This window comes from Squalius cephalus (assembly GCF_949319135.1).
Source record: "Squalius cephalus genome assembly, chromosome: 9".
NCBI classification, from domain to species: domain Eukaryota; kingdom Metazoa; phylum Chordata; class Actinopteri; order Cypriniformes; family Leuciscidae; genus Squalius; species Squalius cephalus.
In genome coordinates, this window is record NC_137130.1 from 4009249 (window position 1) to 4028353 (window position 19105).

A 19105-nucleotide genomic window follows, 5' to 3' on the forward strand; every position below is an offset into this window, starting at 1 on the left:
AGCCGTCGCTTGTTTGAAAAACGTGCATTGACTAAAATACAATAAACAATCGCAAAATCATTTCCCCTATTACTAACTCTGCAATGCATTACCCCCCCCCCCCCCCTTTACTTTACTTTACTTTACTTTACTTTACTTTATTTCATTAGAATGCATTGGATAATTGTAATAATATCCAGATTCAATTTGCATTTACACGCGAGTAGCCATCGCTTGTTTGAAAAACGTGCAATGACTAAAATACAATAAACAATCGCAAAATCATTTCCCCTATTACTAACTCTGCAATGCATTACCCCCCCCCCCTCCCTTTACTTTACTTTACTTTACTTTACTTTATTTCATTAGAATGCATTGGATAATTGGATAATAATATCCAGATTCAATTTGCATGCCTTTTAGTGTTATTTATAAGATGCGAATTAGACCTTGCCTGTTTGAATTTTTTTATTATTATTATTAAAATTACAAATCCTTTCAAGATATAGCCTATTATTAAAAACACATTTCGACAAACACAATGCATTTTTTTTGGTTTTCAAAATGTGGTTGGTTGGATTGACTCTGATTTGATTGTTTCAGGCATGTTTTGAAGCGTTGAATGCATAACTTGGAGTAGTCCACTCATATAAAATATTTATATGCCTTGGGACCAGTAAACAGATCTTCAAGAGAAGCCAATATTTCACGCTATAACGCAAACATTTTAGGTAGGGCGCGAGGCGTGTCATTTCAAGCGTTTTAAATAATAAATAATGAAGTTTTCGTGGTAAACCGAGTGACTTCTGCCGCATAGAAATGTATTCAGCACACAATGACCTCGAATGGAAGACAATAGGGTTTATTTGCACTACTTAGTGGGCTACTGAAGATTCACACGAGCCTCAATTTTCACAGACTACAGTATACAAACATGGATGACCAGCAGAAGTGAATACACTGTGGCGTGTAAGCCTCCTTGATTACACTAATTAAGTTCTGTCTAATTAAATTACCGTCACGTGTTAACCAATAGCAAAAGTTGATTCATTAAGCATGCAGACCGAGGACTGAAAAGCAAAGCCTTTCCTGATTGCAGGCTAGTGTCAATTGGCTAATTTGCTGTCTTGCACAAAGTAGCTCGAGCCGCAGGAAGGCGTTAGTTTTCTCTCGCGCTCGCGTTAATTGCTATTTGTCATCGAGCGATGCAGCTCGAGCGTTGCATCTCGCCAGCTCTCGCGCGCTCCAAGAAATGTATGATTGTGGGCAGTGGCTACCCAAACTCACACGCATCTGAGTTCGCCTTGCAGGACTACCCTATTATATCTGTCGGCGACAACCTGGAGAGAAGTTCACCTCTGAAAAAAAACTCCGCTGGGATGACGAATCAGTCAGAGGCAGACAATTTCTCCGACTCGAAGGACTCATCGGGGGACGTCCAGCGAGGCAAACTCTCTCCTGATCTTGACGGAGTCGCCGACAGTCGTCACACTTTCGATGGATCTGCAGGAGAAAGGTATCTCCTGTCTCAGTCCAGTCAAGTTCAGCCGAGTCCCACCAGCATGTTTCCCTACCCGAGTCAGCATGGACCGACGCACCCGGCGTTTTCCATCGGCAGCCCGAGCCGCTACATGGCGCACCACCCGGTCATCACGAACGGAGCCTACAACAGTCTCTTGAGCAACTCTTCTCCGCAAGGCTACCCGACCGCGGGCTACCCGTACGCGCAACAGTACGGACACGCGTACCAAGGCACGGCTTTCTACCAGTTTTCCTCCGCTCAGGCCGGGCTTGTGCCCGGTAAAGCGCAGGTTTACCTCTGCAACCGGGCCCTGTGGCTTAAATTTCACAGGCATCAAACGGAGATGATTATTACCAAGCAGGGGCGGTAGGTGTTTTGGGATTACTGTCCGTTCTAGACGCTATATTTTCCGCACATTGATGTTTTCGTTTTCGCAAATATCTATAGAACAAATTAAGGTAATGAGTCGTGGGAAAATTACATGGACCACAGCATTTGTTTTGTTTTGTTTTCATTCCGAAAAATCTTTAAGCTTTTTTCTTTTCTTTTAGTCTGCATTATCCAAAAACAAAAATCCATTGATTTAGGTCAACCTATTCTTTATTTCCAGCCTATTGCTAAGCATTATTTGTATCTTCATATTCTTTGGATTTGTTTTCCAAACATTTAAACCCATTTATTATTTAGGCTATATCCTTTGCCTTTATTTATCGAATGCATTTGTTTTTCGATTTGATTTTCAAAGATATTTAGGCTACATTTGTTTTGTACTGATCCTTTTCGGATTTTTTTTCTTTAATCCAAAGTTCATATATATATAGGCCTATATATATATATATATATATATATATATATATATATATATATATATATATATATATATATATATATAGCGCCTATAAATATAATAACATTTTTTTTTTAAAGATTGCAAACGTTGGTTTGGCTACATGTAGGCTACTACAGAATTATGCATTGAAACTTGAAATTGTATATACCCCCAGGCGTATGTTCCCGTTTTTGAGTTTCAATATATCTGGTCTTGATCCAACGGCGCATTACAATATCTTTGTGGACGTGATTCTTGCGGATCCGAATCACTGGCGCTTTCAAGGAGGAAAATGGGTCCCGTGCGGCAAAGCGGACACGAATGTAACAGGTAAACAAAATATGCCTCCCCCCAATTTATTTAGTTTAATTTATAATAATAAAGCAATAATGTTTGCATTATTATTTTTATTATTATGATTATTATTATTAGCCTATTATAACTGTTTAAAATACCGTCGATTTGAATAAGACGCAGAGGAATTTATATATTATTTATTATTAGTAGTAGTATTATTATTTATGTTGTGCTACCTCAGCACTGACATTCCAATCATGATATTTGTGAACAGGAAACAGAGTGTACATGCACCCGGATTCGCCAAACACCGGTGCGCACTGGATGCGTCAAGAGATATCCTTTGGAAAACTCAAACTAACCAACAATAAAGGAGCAACTAACAACACGGGACAGGTCAGTTATTGATCGTTAGATTTGTTTATTTCATTATTTTTAATTCCACTACTGTGTCATGCATTCAGACTGCTTTATGAATATAAAAAATGTTGTGCATTTCTGTGTGTAGAGAATATTAAATTATATTGGATAGCATTTTACAAGCAGCTCCTCAAAATATGAGTTTCGTTAGGTTTATTAATATTTTTGTAAATTTAAAATTACACTATCTTTTGTGGTAAGATCATTTTACTGAACATTTGTGAAATTATGAAAATATGCTACATTAACATATACGTTCGTTGTTGTAACCATGCACATTTTTCCTAGCCATAACAAAATTGTATTTAAAAAATAAATATATAAACCAGATATTTTACAAATGAGCTGATAAAACATTTAGTAGAATTTAGCTAAATTAGTTCAATGTTGGAACAATGCGTGCGTAAAAACGCGTGAGGAGATGCTCTCTGACTGTCGTTTTTTCGCTTGAATTCCTGCAGATGGTGGTCCTGCAGTCTCTGCATAAATACCAGCCTCGACTGCATGTGGTGCAGGTGAACGAGGACGGAACCGAGGACACGAGCCAACCCGGACGGGTGCAGACCTTCACTTTCCCGGAGACGCAGTTTATCGCGGTCACTGCGTATCAAAATACTGATGTAAGAAAAAAAAAAGGATTTCTAAAAAAATCGATGGACTTATGGGAGAGTTTTAAAGTGTGTAATTTGTTGTTGTTGTTGATTGCAGATCACGCAGCTAAAAATCGACCACAATCCATTTGCAAAAGGATTCCGTGACAATTATGACACGTAAGTTTTAATTTTTTTTCTTGTGTAAATGCATGGTCTGATAGTTTCTATGTAGTCAGGGTTAATTATGTTAAATATTATTGATTGAAACAAATTAATTTAGATGCACATGAAGTAAAAAAAATATTTTTTGCTTTAGCCTGAGCTTAACCAAACCATATCATGTATTTGTGCGTGCGCATGTCTATTTCTCAGACTTAAAGACCACAGAACAATAACAAGTGCTCATATGTGGCATATTAATATTATAGCAAAATTAGGAGTCTTGTGTGCACTTGTTTTATTTTTATTTTAATCTGTGCATGTGGATAAGAGTGCTTTTTTTTATTTAAAGTGTCAGTCAAATCACAAAGAAAGGTTTTATTGACTCTGAATTCCCATTGGCCGATGTATTAATCAGATGTGTGCGTTTCTTATTTGGCCTGGCTAATCTCAAGACAAATATATCTTAATTTCCATTCACAGCATCTAAACAGAAACACATTTAAGTTATTTTACTAATTGTAATATTTATAAACTATCACTCTAAAAAATGCTGGGTTGTTTCAACCCATATTTGGGTCAAATAAGGACAAATCCAACCGTTGGTTTAAAAAAATAATGATTGAAGCTTTAAACCCAACGGTTGGTTTTCTTCCATATTTGACCCCCCCCCCAAAAAAAATAAAAAAAAATAAAATAAAAATAAATCAACAAATTTCAATTTCTAACCCTTGGTATTTTAAATGAACTTTAAAACCAACAGTTGGTTTTGTCCATTTGAGACAAACATGGGTTTAAACAACCCAGCATTTTTAAAGTGTATTAGTAGGCTACAATGTGCATTTTGATTGTCCGTGAGCAGTGCTTATTTGTTAATTTGCGCAATTACGCACAGAATGGAAAATTTATATGTGAGCAGCATCGTTTGCACATTCGCAACGCTTTATTTACGGTTAGCTACGCATCTCATATGCAACATTAACGTGTTTGTCCATCATCTTTCTCCAGTGTCTACACAGGGTGCGACATCGATCGGTTGACGCCGTCCCCGGGTGACTCTCCACGCTCTCAGATCATGCCTGGCGCAAGATATGCCATGACTGGTTCTTTCCTGCAGGACCAATTTGTCAGCTCGTATGCCAAGTCCCGCTTTCACCCTGGCGTCGGAGGCGCTCCTGGCACGGACCGCAGCGTCCCACTTAGTAACAGCTTGCTCTCCCCGCAACAAACCGAGGACACCACGGTGGCCTCCCCGCAGCGATGGTTTGTCACCCCTGCCAACAACCGACTGGACTTTGCCGCCTCGGCATACGATGCTGCCGCGGCTGCTGATTTCGCCGGTAACGCGGCCACCCTTCTGTCGTACGCAGCTGCCGGAGTTAAAGCGCTGCCCCTGCCCGGGGCCGGGTGCTCCAACAGACCCCTGGGGTATTACGGCGAGCCGCCGGGGTGGGGCACCCGCACACCACCGCAATATTGCAGCAAGTCCAGCTCTGTCCTGTCCTGCTGGCCGTCTAACTCCGTAGGGAGCAGAACGAGCTCCTCCAGTTACCTGGTCCCTGGCCTCGACGACGGAGACGCCATCGCGCCCGAGAGGTCACCGCTAGGCGGGGCGGATGAGTCCAAACCCAAAGACCTGTCCGAATCCAGCTGGATAGAAACCCCGTCCTCAATTAAGTCGATCGATTCGAGCGATTCTGGGATTTTTGAGCAAGCCAAGCGGAGGAGGATTTCGCCATCTGCCACGCCGGTTTCAGAGACATCGTCTCCATTAAAATCTGAAATGTTGACGCCGAGGGAATGCGAGAAAAACTGCTCCAAGGACATCGGCTACTACAGCTTTTACCCCCACAGTTAGAAACTCGGAACAACTAATGCATGGCTCGTGTGTTCATAAGGATTCACAAGTGACTTACAATCTATTTATGTGCTTTATTTATTTGTTTATTTATTTATTCATATATCTGGCCGATCTCGGTCGCCTCGTTCCAATGACGTCATCAATCGCGTCGCGTTTTTAACGAAAAAAACTTTGACACGAAAGCTTGATGTTTTAGTTTCCAAATGACATTTTAAGGTTCTAACTGTCAAACCTATTGTAAGTATGAAAGTAATGTACATAACTGTATTTATCTATCCATTTGTGATTTTTCTCGTTGAACGTTGATGTACAATATAGAAAACCGGATTAGGTTTAGCCTATATGTTTAATGTACTTAGAACTGTTCGTTCCTTCGAATAGCTACTTATATTAAATATTTTGATGTTTGAAAAAAATAAGAATACAACTTATGTAGGTTCCCGGTTATGACAGAAACGATGGATCTGGCTGAATTGGAAGTATAGCTGCTTACCAGTTGAAGAGCCCGCCAAAAAGAGTTCCTCTGACAGGAAACAAATATGGCGGACACGTGTCTTTCAGAGGTCGTTTTTCATGTGAGCTTATATTGATGTTGCTTTTTAGAGTCGCGTCGTCTGTTCGTAAATATCATAGTCCGTAGTTTCATTTTGTGAATGTTGTTGTAAAGTTATCAGAACGTATGTTTTTAACTGCACCAGCGTAAATCCCATTACCTTTTTTGTAGAGTCAAAAATATAGACTATCACTTCACGTATTACAACTGAACTAACCCAGACATTTTCATTTGTATTTCATGGGCTGTTTTCTCATGAGAAAATACGCGAGTTAGGCCTGCTAATGTGTAAAGGTAATGTAATTGTGGTGTGCTTAATTGCAATAAATATGACAGAATGTGAAACCCGGGTGAAATACACAGGATTCCAACTAAGCTGATTTCAAAACCAAATATTTCTGTTCTATTTTCCTCTACCTGTCTTAGAGCAGTATATATAATGATAATACCAGTCACAATGTGAATTTTGTTGCCTGTGCGATGCATTTTCATAATAAAATGTAGTCATGCAATGCGACAAATAAGCAAATCGCCCAGAACAACCTTTTTGGTAGTTTTCTATTGGTTTCTTGTTTAATTCGACTGTCATTTTAGATGGGGAAAAAATGCTGTTGGCTACTATTTACAGTAGCCCCAAAGGTAAACACATAAGAGCTTAATGTAGCCTATCAGTGTCACCGCATTTAACAAAATATCAAATCAAGTGGCATGCATACCGAAAAATACCACAAAAAAGGATTTCAGATTATATACTGTAAGACATTCAAAGATAAGATGGTAGTATATGGACACTTTCTGATTGTCAGATCAGATGTTAGTAGTCAAGTACACCTATAGTTACTCTCAAGGATATCAGGGCCAGAAATTAATCAGTTCTCATGAAATTTGGATTTCTCATGGATTTTATTTAAAAATGGGGGTTGTAAATTTTTTATTCTAGGCTTGTAGACACTTAAGTGACTTTTTCAGTTAACTGATTCATTTGAAGTAGGCTATTTGATTTAAATGGACAGCACACCCTCATAAAGCTATAAACTGCCCCTAAAATTAATGTTGACATCCATGATCAACCTTGGCACCATTTAGGTAAAATTCATTGCAAAAAACCCCCCAGGAAATTGTTAGTTAGTTTAGTTGATGTTGATAAAGTTATTTTGATATTTTATATAATGCAACTTACATTCAGATGTTTTTAAGTGCGACTTGCATCCAAATACCTTTTACATTTACATTTATGCATTTGGCAGACGCTTTTATCCAAAGCGACTTACATTGCATTTCAAGGTACACATTTACATTCACATTCTTATCAGTTCTTGCTTTCCCTGGGAATCGAACCCATGACCTTTTGGGGCTACTGTAGTATATGTTGCACAAAATCTAAGACATGACAACATTAACAGATAATAATAGGCTTATACAAATATTTAATTTGCATATTTATGCATATAATATGCATATTTATATTCGTCCATATATGCATATCTATGAATGTAAATAGGCACTTGACTATTGCCAAAAGCAGACTTTGTACACTTCTCTGGGACATACATTTGAGACCATTTTACAATTTCAGCTTAGATTAAGATCTATCAAATGTCCATGTTATAAAACACTACACCATTGGCTCTTAATCCTGGTCCTCAAGTAGCCCGGTATTCTGCACATTTATTTATTTACATGTGAATAAATCATCAACTGATTAGTGGCCTATACAAGACCTGGACTGAATGGTCCAGAAAAGGGAGATGTTCAAAATGTGCTGTATTCGGGGGGTATTGCACATTTGGATATCTCCTTTATTTAATTTTGATTATTGTCAGAGACAAGGGAGTAATGCAAAATGTGCAGTGTTGTGGGCTGACCCTAACGAATCATTTGGCTGAATTCAGAATTGCATATCAATTTCATACTACTCTTACTTTTACCCTGCCTTTCAAAAACAGAAACACAGTAGTGTTTTATCCTATTCTGAACTCATACAGTATGCTTTTTGATAGTTTGCTGCCTCCCTGTGGTTCAGTTATAGGCTGCCTAGTAAATAAAGCAACCTTTTAAAATGAGTTATTTTAGAGTTCCGATATATAATTGTGAGATTAACGTAATATTCATTATTTGTTTCAAAAATCTGATGTCCGAGGAGAAAGCCAGTATATTTTACTACTAATCAAATCAGTCGCTGTGAACCCTGAAACCTGTATCACACAATTGCGAACACCAGATGGCGACAACGTCGTAAAGATGAAACAATAGACACTTCAATTGTTATTTAGTGTGTAATTATATTATAGCGTGATGTGATTAAACATTATGCTACGATATAATTATATACATTTATAGGCTATACAATACATTATTATTAAATATAAGAATAGAATATAAAAGTTTTAACCTACTTAAATGTAAAAAGCAGCTTAAACATGGTCCAGGAAGTTTATTTATTTATTTATTTTTATAACGTCAGCTTCATCCAAATAAATAAGTTCACCCAGAGTGCAGTCCTGGTACAGATGGCAGGTTTAAAAGGGCAGCTGGAACTTTTTGGCTCTTAATATACAGTAAAACCACTGCACTGATCATGACTGTAAACTGTTTCCAAGCAAATCAGACCGAGTCACTGTAACAAAGAAAGCATTAGGTGAATTAGCCACATAAATGTAATAATATGACAGAACTTGCTATATATATGTATATATATATATATATATATATATATATATATATATATATATATATATATATATATATATATATATATATATATATATAGGAGAGATATGGGCTAGTTGAGACACTTTCAGCAAAAACCTATCAAGAAAGATTATTTTCACCATTACAGGAAAATGGGATCTATGGGATCTTGCCATTAAATAGGCTACTAAATGTATACTAAATACTAAATAGGCTACAAGTTGACCTTTGCATGAATATCACATCTAAATCTCACAAGACATTTCTCAGAACAAGGGTTACCATCTAGCCACCCACCAAACTATAGATGCAAACCAAATATTCTACAGAAAACTGTCATCATTTGCCAAACCTGTATTGCTTTCTTTCCTCTGTGAAACACACACAAAAAATATTCAAATACTTTCAAATGGACGAAAACACAGGCATTTTACAAAATATCATCTTTTGTGTTCCACAGTTGAAAAAAGTGAGCAAATGATTGATGACAAAATGTTTAGTTTTGGGTGAACTATTCCAACAAAGCATTTGTGTAACTGGACTTTTAAGACAAAAACCTCCTAGTTACGGCCCATTCCTGACAAATGTGACCAAGTCAAGTCACCTTTAATTATACAGTGCTTTATGCAATACAGATCGTTTCAAAGCAGCTTTACAGTGATGACAGGAATATGATGCATTTCGGCTGTTGTTCAGATAAAGTCAGTTCAGTATTATTATTATTTCTTTATTGAGTAATACTTTATTTTATAGCGTCCTTGTTAGATGTGTTACATGTTACTATATGTAATAACTGTAAATGATGCATATTTACATGCAACTAACCCTAAAACAAACCTAACCCTATAGTTAATTATTATTACTCAGTAAATGTATAATTACACTAACACGGACACCTTAAAATAAAGAGTAGGCTAACCCTTGATTCTTTCTTTCTTTTGGGGGTGGAACAAGGGGTCATATAAGCCAAGTCACCTTTATTTCGACTGCGCTTTATACAATACAGATTGTTTCAAAGCAGCTTTACAGCAATAAACAGAATCAAGGATGTAAAAATCAAATATAAGACAAATTCAAATTCTGCTGTAAAGCTCTAAACAGACAATAGGGTCATTATTCAGCTCAATTCAGTTCAGTAAAGTCAGTTCAGTGTTGATTCAGTTCCGATTATTAAATTAGTTCATTTAATCTATAAAGCAGTTATGTAAAAAATGATGTCAGTTCAGTTCTCATACAGTAGCATCAGTACAGTCAGATCAATAATATTGTTGAATATTAAATGTCCCCAAGCCAGAGGCGACAGTGGCAAAGAACCCAAACTCCATCAGGTGACTACTGTAAGTCCTGTGGTCTCCCACACTTTCCCTAGTTATTTGTTCCAAACGTCTGTAATCTGTGTTATAAGGCCCAGCAGTGAGGCACTTTAACATAATGCCCCCTCCCCTGTGGAGTTAAAGTCCTACTACCCACAACTGCGTCACACAGCAGCAACATGCGCCCTTATGAGTGAGCTCGTGGTAATAGCGCTGGACTAATATGTGAGCACATCATCTACACGCAGTACGCACTACACACTACACACACGCACTAGATCTGTTCCACAGGTACAGAAGATGGACGTGAAGGATCAAGGCGCACAAATGGAGCCTCTGCTGCCCGCGGTAAGACCAGCGAATCTGTCCGATCACTGATCGTATGCTGTGATTGAGTGGATGTGTGGCATAGACGGAATAGATGACTTGCGTTTGCTGCTCGTGAGAGTTTTGCGCATCTGCAGTCTGAAGGCGTCACGCGTGTTTCTCTGCATTGCATGTTGCAGATCAGGACGCATTTTTATTAACGCGCGAGGGTCTGTTCGCCACAGGTTCTCATCGTAGATTATATTAACATAAATGTGTATTTTTTTCCAAGACGTCTGGACAGGATGATTATCTTGATAAGAAAGTTGATTTGTTCCAGGAGTGAATTTGAGCAAACTCGCATATGGGGAAAAATATATAACATCTGCAGAAAGACATGATATTGTATAAAGAAAATTAAGCCTAAGTGAATTTTTTTTCTCATGACAATTAAGAATACTTTAATACTTGAAAAAAATGAATTAGCCTTATATTTATATACATCACACATATTTGTTAATTTTAATCATTTTTATTGCAGTAACTTTGTCATACAGTAGAACTATTTCTTTATTACAGTAATGAGAATCTATGAAATCATCATAATGTCATGCAATTTTGAATGGTCCTAAAATAGGATTAATTATCCAAAATATTATTTCTTTATTGAGTAATACTTTATTTTATAGCGTCCTTGTTAGATGTGTTACATGTAGTTACTATAGTAATAACTGTAAATTATGCATATTTACATGCAACTAACCCTAAAACAAACCTGACCCTATAGTTAATTATTATTACTTAATTACACTAATACGGCCACCTTAAAATAAAGAGTAACCCTTGATTCTTTTTGGGGGTGGAACAAGGGGTCATATAAGTCAAGTCACCTTTATTACGACTGCACTTTATACAATACAGATTGTTTCAAAGCAGCTTTATAGCAATAAACAGAATCAAGGATGTAAAAATCAAATATGAGACAAATTCATATTCTGCTGTAAAGCTCTAAAAAGACAATAGTGTCATTATTCAGCTCAATTCAGTTCAGTGTTGATTCAGTTCAGTTCAATAACTGTAAAACTACTATGAAACAAGTTCAATCCTGCTGTAAAGCAGCTCTGCTGAAGACAATAGTGGCATTATGTTGATTCAGTTTAGTTCAATAACTGTGTAAAGTTCATCAATGAAAGCGCTATAAGCAGCTAGTGTCTTTATTTAGCTCGTTTCATGTCTTCTCATTATAGATTGCAGTAGATGATAGTCTGTGTTTAATACAGGATCTAATGATTTCATCAGAGAGCAGTTTCGACAGCTGTCAGCAGCATTTTAATTCACAAATCAGTTGAGAGCCACTGTGACTGGAGATTATCTGTGACACTGGGGCAATAGATCAGGCAGTGAGGGATCACATGATCTATAGGGTTTTAATGAACATTCAGTTACATATCAAATATTTGATAAAAATGGCTCAAGGGCAATGGTGTCATAAAGGCATTTAACAGATGCTTTGTAATGATTCTCAACTGGTTTTGCTTCAGGACTCAGTTGGGCATCTAGTGGTGACTCAAACATTGATATTTATATTCATTTAAAGGGATAGTTCACCTAAATTGTACTTACTCACCCCCAAGTTGTTCCAAACCTGTATGAGTTTCTTTCTTCTGTTGAGCACAAAAGATGATATTTTAAATAATGTTGGTAATCAAACAGTTGACGGTAACCATTGACTTCGATAGTAGGGGGAAAAAATACTTTGGAAGTCAATGGCTACCATCAACTGTATGGTTACCAGCATTCTTCAAAATATCTTCTTTTGTGTTCAACATGAGAAAGTGAATAAGTAATAACAATTTTTATTTTTGGGTGAACTATCCCTTTAATATAGAGACCCACCAGTCGAGGACCACTGATCTAGATTGTAAGATCACCACTTCTCAGGTATAAATGGGGCAGATGTGCATATCTAAATGTAGAATATCAAAACATTATTCCTCTCTAGTTTCTGGGTTGACAAACGCTGCAAGCTTGACATTAACAGCGCAGATCTTTGCTCATAAAGCTGTGCTGTGCCTCATGCTGGCTGAAGTCTCAGACAGGCCTAGTTTGATCGAGCGTGGAGCTCATTTGCACTTGTCCAGCTGCAGAGGACTCTATTTTTGTTTGACGTGACGAATGGCAGTCCAAGCTTGGCTGTGGTTCATTTCTAGGAAGGGTTGGCGACTGAGTGAGCCTGATAAGTTTATGAAGATATATTTCAGGAAATATCATTTAAAGGGCTTAGATTACATAATGCAATGTAAATGTGATAAAAATCAGACCATTAAAGTGCAAGAATACACGGAAGAGAATACACTAAGGCCTTTAAATGATCAACATGATTATAACTTTGCTGAAAAAACCAGTTGCACAATCTACTACATGCCTTCTGTCGTCTGCTTTTTAGCAAGTAAAAGGCTTTTAGTATAATTGTAAAATCTTCCATCTTCAGCTCGTGGTTCACGTGTTTTTATGCTGTGAAATTGTTAATGATTTTTATTAAGTAAACAGAAGAATAACTTTAGATTTTAGTAATATTTCAAGATGAACACTTACTGGACTGAAGCAGCTTAGATTTATTTTGATTATCCATACTGTACATATTTTTTTATTATAGAAAAATCATGTTAAAATGTGATTTTTGAGGAAGGTTTATTTGTTCATCTCTCAATCATTGTTGTATTGCATTGCATTATATGTTTTACAAGTACTTAGCTTTGATCATAAAAAAAAGCATTTAAAAATCATCTTACTAAGATGCATTATGATATAGATTGTGACCGCTGATATTTATATGCGCTTTGCTATTCTGTTATAAAGATCTTATTGATTTAAATTACAAGCTATAGGAATTTCATCTCACTTTTTGGCCATGTAAATTTTATATTTTTGCTCAGTTTGGGCCTCTGAATAAAATTGAGGTGTTTTTTCTGTTTGAGGTATGAGCTCCATATTCTCACTATATCATCCTAAATGAGACATTAAAGCCTCAGCAAAAACTCATATGCAAACTTTTTATTTTTAGATTTCATCCAAAGGTACTGTACAGTAAACTGTTGCATTAAAAAAAAATAGCATTTTTTTTTCCTGACTATTATTTCAGATGCCAGGCTTTACAGGGTCAAAGTTAGTATACTATTATATATTGCTAAAGATTTATAAAATGTTGAAATTGGATTCAAAGTCCCTTTTAGACCAAACCCTGAGCCGCTGAGTGTATTGCCACATGCTGTACAAGTAAAAAGTGTATGTTTAATCATTCATGCAAGCAACTCTAATCACTTTGGAACAAATCACATTATTCATCCAGTGTTGGCAGAAAAGGAGCTTTTGAATGACCCTTAAAACAGTTCTGAGCAGGTTAGTGGTTTCAAGCACTTCAGCACATGTTTAATTAGGGATATCTGAGGTATCAGAGTTGTTTGTCACCTCATTCTCAGCACAAATGATTAAGGGTCAGTGATGTGATGCTAAGTCTGTCTAGAGCTTCTTCTATCATGACAACTCTCTGAGTGTTTGGATTGTGGATATGACAATGTTGATACTGCCAATACATACGTGACATGTTTTAGTATAGATTGCAGTAGATGATAGTCTGTGTTTAATACAGGATCTAATGATTTCATCAGAGAGCAGTTTCGACAGCTGTTAGTGGCATTTTAATTTACAAATTAGATGAGAGCCACTGTGACTGGAGATTATCTGTGACACTGGGGCAATAGATCAGGCAGTGAGGGATCACATGATCTATAGGGTTTTAATGAACATTCAGTTACATATCAAATATTTGATAAAAACGGCTCAAGGGCAATGGTGTCATAAATGTTTTTAACAGATGCTTTGTAATGATTCTCAACTGGTTTTGCTTCAGGACTCAGTTGGACATCTAGTGGTGACCCAAAATGTTCTTAAAGTCCCCCTGTAGTCAATCATTTGATCCCTAAAAACTCATATTTTCAATATAAACTCAAACTTTTATCACCAAAATGACATATTTAAGCGTTTTTTCTTTGAAAAAAAAATGTCTTCATGCTTTAAAATAGCTTGAATGTAACTCTACACCCTTGCCTCATTTAGTATGTACGCGGTTCTATGAATATGCAAATGAGCCCCGCCTCCACTCACTCACAGCAGCTCAGAGATCCACTGGTTGACGATCACGCGCTGACCTGATTGGTTACAAGGTAGTTTGTGATGTCAGAAACACCAGTGTTTTTGAAACATACCCTGCGTCTCAATGTTCATACTATCCATCCTAAACAGTATGTGAGATTAAAATAAGTGTGTCCCAAAGCATAGTATGTTGAAAAGAGTATGTCCAAAGTCCACAGATGGTCTACTATTTCCATTGGATTGTCGAAGTGTGGCTCACTATAACAGCTAAAATTGCCCACAACCCATTGCGGTTTGGAGGAGGAACTACAAACACAAGTAAAAAGTGTTTTTTAAAACTACAAAACATGGTGGATATGCGCGACCGACGGTGAGAGGTTTAGATAAAGGGGTTTAAGTGACTAATCAAAGTTTAACCTGATGAAAAATAGATTTATTTAATGTCATCCGTGTTATATTTCATCTGCAATAACAATGTGGACTTGTATAAAGATCCTTTTGGCCATTAACTTTTAAATGCATCATTATGCATTAATATAAGGAGAGTTCTCCACATGAAAGACTGCAGATCAACGTGCTGCTTCATTTCTCTCCAATACGATAGGAAATGAAATGAAATGAAACGTGGAGGACTTTAACTGTGACAAGATGACTAGCTGGATGCGACAGAGAGCAACTGTTAAAGACGCAATTGTATGACGTGATACTAGTATGTCCCAAAGCTTGTGTACTCTTTTGCTACACACTCAAAAGTATCTACTTTTTCTTCACAAAAAATACTTACTTTAGGGTGTAGCATAAGTCGGCGAATTGAGATGCAGACTGTCTTTGGTTCACTGCAGTTTTAAGGAGGAAATACTCAGCAATGGTGTTGACTAATGAATTTACACATGGTTTGTCTTAAAGCATATTAAAAACACCACATAGACATATAAACAACATTAAAAGCTGGATTTTCACCACAGAGGGGCGAAACATCAAACATTGATATTTATATTCATTTAAAGGGACAGTTCACCCAAAAATGAAAATTGTCATCATTTACTCACCCTCAAGTTGTTCCAAACCTGTATGAGTTTCTTTCTTCTGATGAACACACGAAAGAAGATGTTTTGAAGAATGTTGGTAACCAGACAGTTCATGTAACCATTGACTTCCATAGTCATTTTTTTTTCCCAACTATGAAAGTCAGTGTTTACGTCAACTGTCTGGTTACCAACATTCTTCAAAATATCTTCTTTTGTGTTCAACAGAAGAAAGAAACTCATACAGGTTTGGAACAACTTGAGGACCAATCAGCTGTGCCCTATAGAGAATTATGTGATTGCAAGCAGATTGAGTAAAGGACCTATCAGTCTGCACTAGAGAAACCACATGAGAAACCAAATTTGCCTTGATCTTTTGGTATATCAGAGGTCTTTGTACCATTAAAACTTCCTGCCAGTTTCATAGCTTAAGACGTCCTCCCCATTATAAACAAAGCATTTATTTAATCAAGCTCTAATTACAGCTCGTTGGGGATCCATGGTAAGAAGTGACGTCACGTTTGCATATGACCGCCTCCAGTGCAAGACATCTACGCCTTATTTTGCATCATCGTATCGTTGTGGGTCTGTTTACAAGAAGATTGCGATGCCATGCAGATGTGCTGTTCCTGGCTGAACAAAATGTTTGAATACGCTGCTGAACGATCCAGACGTCAGGGAAAAATGGATGTAGTTTATTTTTTACGGACGTCCCAGTCACGGCAGTGTTAATTTAAGCGTGTGTTCTCTACATTTCAAGGATGACTGTTTTGAGAACAAATCGCAGTATGATGCTGGCTTTGCCAGAAAACTTTTGCTTAAAGATCAGGCCGTGCCGACTATTCTGGGTCCCAACGACGCCACGCAAACACTAAGTAATGTATTTCATCTTAAACTACTTTTAGCCAATGATGTTAGCCAATCATAATAGTGGGCATTAACACTGAACTCTTAAAGGGGAAACACCCCCAAAACAGACTGTTTGAATCAGAGGATGAGAAACAGGGTGGGGAAAGGTCATAAATCACTAAAATGTAAAAGTTTTTTGTCCAAAAAACTATAGTAATACTATAATTGCACCTAAGGGACCATAATAAAACAAAAACAAAAACCATGTTATGACCCCTTTAAAGAAAAAAAGGCCTCACTAAAAGACTGAAATTCTGTGAAGTAGTTTGGTGTAATTAATTGTAGGAAAATAGCAGTAAAACAATTTTATATAATTTATAATATTATTAATATTAAAACCTTTGTCTGCTAAATCGAAGTCAGTTGTGTAACCACTATGCAGGATCACATTTTGGAGTCATGTGACAACCCCCACCCCCAATAAACAGGAAATGACATCATAAAAAGGACCCCTGAAGACTCTCATAATTGTGTGTTAAGGTCAGAGACTTTCTTTACAATACCATATATTTTGACCTTTTTCTGTCGTGGCAAGATTAGTTCCAATAATACGTTAGAGTAATGATATTCATGATTTAAAAAGGACATGATATCAAAAAAAACTTTTGATAAAGATGTGTAGACATCTATCTGTATTTTATTATTGAATGCTTACACTAAATATACGACGCTTGCATTTTGAAGTAGACATGTCTAAACTCAGCACACATGATGTTGTCTGGTATCACAGGACAATATAATGATGGCTTTTTCAAAGCTCTCTGCTAAGACAAAGCTAAGCTTTATTATTCAGATTACACTGAAAAACATTTTCCGCTCAGCGTGAGTCAAAGCTGCTTATTATTGCTTAATGGAAAATAAACAGTGAGCTGTACAGAGACTTACATCTGTTGATAGCGATTGTTAATGAACCAGGTAAATGTGCTTTCAAGGCGGTGATAGATGAGAGCCAATTATGTGTATTGTTTGGACTAATCTGTCTAGAGCTTGTAATCTCGATATGAATTCAGTGAATGTACTGATATGTATCAGAACAAAAATATGCTCTAAGTCTTCTCCCTCTGTTTTTGGATAATCCACTAGAGATGCTCATGTAATGGCCTTTAGCAGAGATTAAGCATGTACGGAAGGCTTCTGAGATTGTTTTAAAACTAATTGGTGCTTTTTGGATATCCAGGATTATTGTGTTTGAGAGGCAAGATATCCTGGTACCTCCTCCCTTTCGGGTGTAAAATTAGAGGAACATTTTCCCAGAAGAAATCCGCTCAATGCCGTCTAAAGCACCAGATGTGTGCAGCTTTAGTGCCTGTAAAGGTACAACAGTAGCTATATGTTACATGCACTAATTTCCATCAGTCGGAATGAATCAAATTCGATTTCAGAATCATTGTGTTTATATGAACCCTAAACGATTCACATGATCGCTTATTTATGTGTTACATGCATTCCGAACAAAACTGCCTTGATGACATGTACACTGTAAAAAAAAATCTGTTTACGGTAAAATACCGGCAGCTGTGGTTGGCAGAAATTTACCGTAAAAAATACGGTAGCAACATTTTAGATTTGACAGACTTTACTTAAATTTACAGTAATAAACCGTATTTAATTATCTGATATAATGTTAATTTACTGACCTATTGAAGTATTTATATCTGTTTTGTACCATTGTAATACACTGACAACCACCAATCACAGTGGTGATGAAAATCACATGATGAATTAAAGCTCATCACAAGCAGCTCTTTCACAAGAAAGTTAATACTAATATATAGAAGCTGCACAGTGTCATTCATACAAACACTAAACACCATCATGGTAACACACATGAAATTTAAAAAATGTAATAAACATTAATTTAACAACATTAAATGTAACATAAAACCCTAATGTCATAACTGATTAGAAAAAACTAAGAAAACTATGAAGAAACATAGTTATTTCAAGAGAAATACAACAAATGTGAAGTGTGGGAATGTACGTTTTTTCAGTGTAAATTATACAATGACTTGTTCTTTTTCACTTCCAAAAACTGTAAATTTAACGGTATTACCGTTATTATATTTACCGGTATTATACCGTTAGATCTATCACAGTTGTTTACCGTATATAGTAAGTAAACGTTCTCTTAACCAATAAACAGTTTTTCACTGTAGCATTTTTACAGTCTTTGACTGTTAAAATCACGATAATTTTTTACAGTGTATAAAAAGAAAGCTGATATTTGTGTCAGAAAATGTTTTTTTAGCAAATATTCAGTCTCATTCACTAACCAGTTCATAAGACATGAGACCTAAATAATCAGAAGCATGCTTTATGATGCAAAACATATGTAAACATATATGCATCATGGCACTGTGAATGTGCACGAGGTATTTTTGAATGCCATTGAGAAAATAGTCAGATTCAAGCATTTACATGCTTAATTTTTTTCAGGTCTACACAATCCGATCGAAGTTTCATTCAGATCGAGCTCAGTCGGATCGATTGAGGTGT

General features: G+C 36.6%; 2 protein-coding genes across 3 annotated transcripts in view; both read left to right on the forward strand.

The window, feature by feature from the left end:
- Nucleotides 1–1069: 1069 nt before the first annotated feature.
- On the forward strand, nt 1070–6745 carry tbr1b (T-box brain transcription factor 1b). Its single transcript, XM_079882134.1, has 6 exons — nt 1070–1867; nt 2506–2660; nt 2902–3023; nt 3509–3667; nt 3756–3817; nt 4808–6745. Exons 1-6 carry the CDS (start codon nt 1185–1187, stop codon nt 5655–5657), a joined length of 2031 nt encoding a protein of 676 aa, XP_079738260.1. The 5' UTR covers nt 1070–1184; the 3' UTR covers nt 5658–6745.
- Nucleotides 6746–10350: 3605 nt separating this feature from the next.
- slc4a10b (solute carrier family 4 member 10b) overlaps nt 10351–19105 on the forward strand; it is an 80805-nt gene continuing 72050 nt past the window's right edge. For both annotated transcript variants that reach the window (XM_079881937.1, XM_079881936.1), the window contains exon 1: nt 10351–10565. In XM_079881937.1, coding sequence (XP_079738063.1) covers nt 10518–10565 — 48 coding nt within the window. In that variant the 5' untranslated portion in view covers nt 10351–10517. The remainder of the gene's footprint in view (nt 10566–19105) is intronic.

What these genes read in the sequence shown, in the direction of transcription:
- tbr1b (XM_079882134.1), top strand. Translation starts at nt 1,185, where the DNA reads ATGCAGCTCGAGCGTTGCATCTCGCCAGCTCTCGCGCGCTCCAAGAAA. An exon ending in ATTATTACCAAGCAGGGGCG is followed by an intron (nt 1,868 to 2,505) that starts GTAGGTGTTTTG and finishes ATATACCCCCAG; the next exon opens with GCGTATGTTCCCGTTTTTGA. An exon ending in CAACTAACAACACGGGACAG is followed by an intron (nt 3,024 to 3,508) that starts GTCAGTTATTGA and finishes GAATTCCTGCAG; the next exon opens with ATGGTGGTCCTGCAGTCTCT.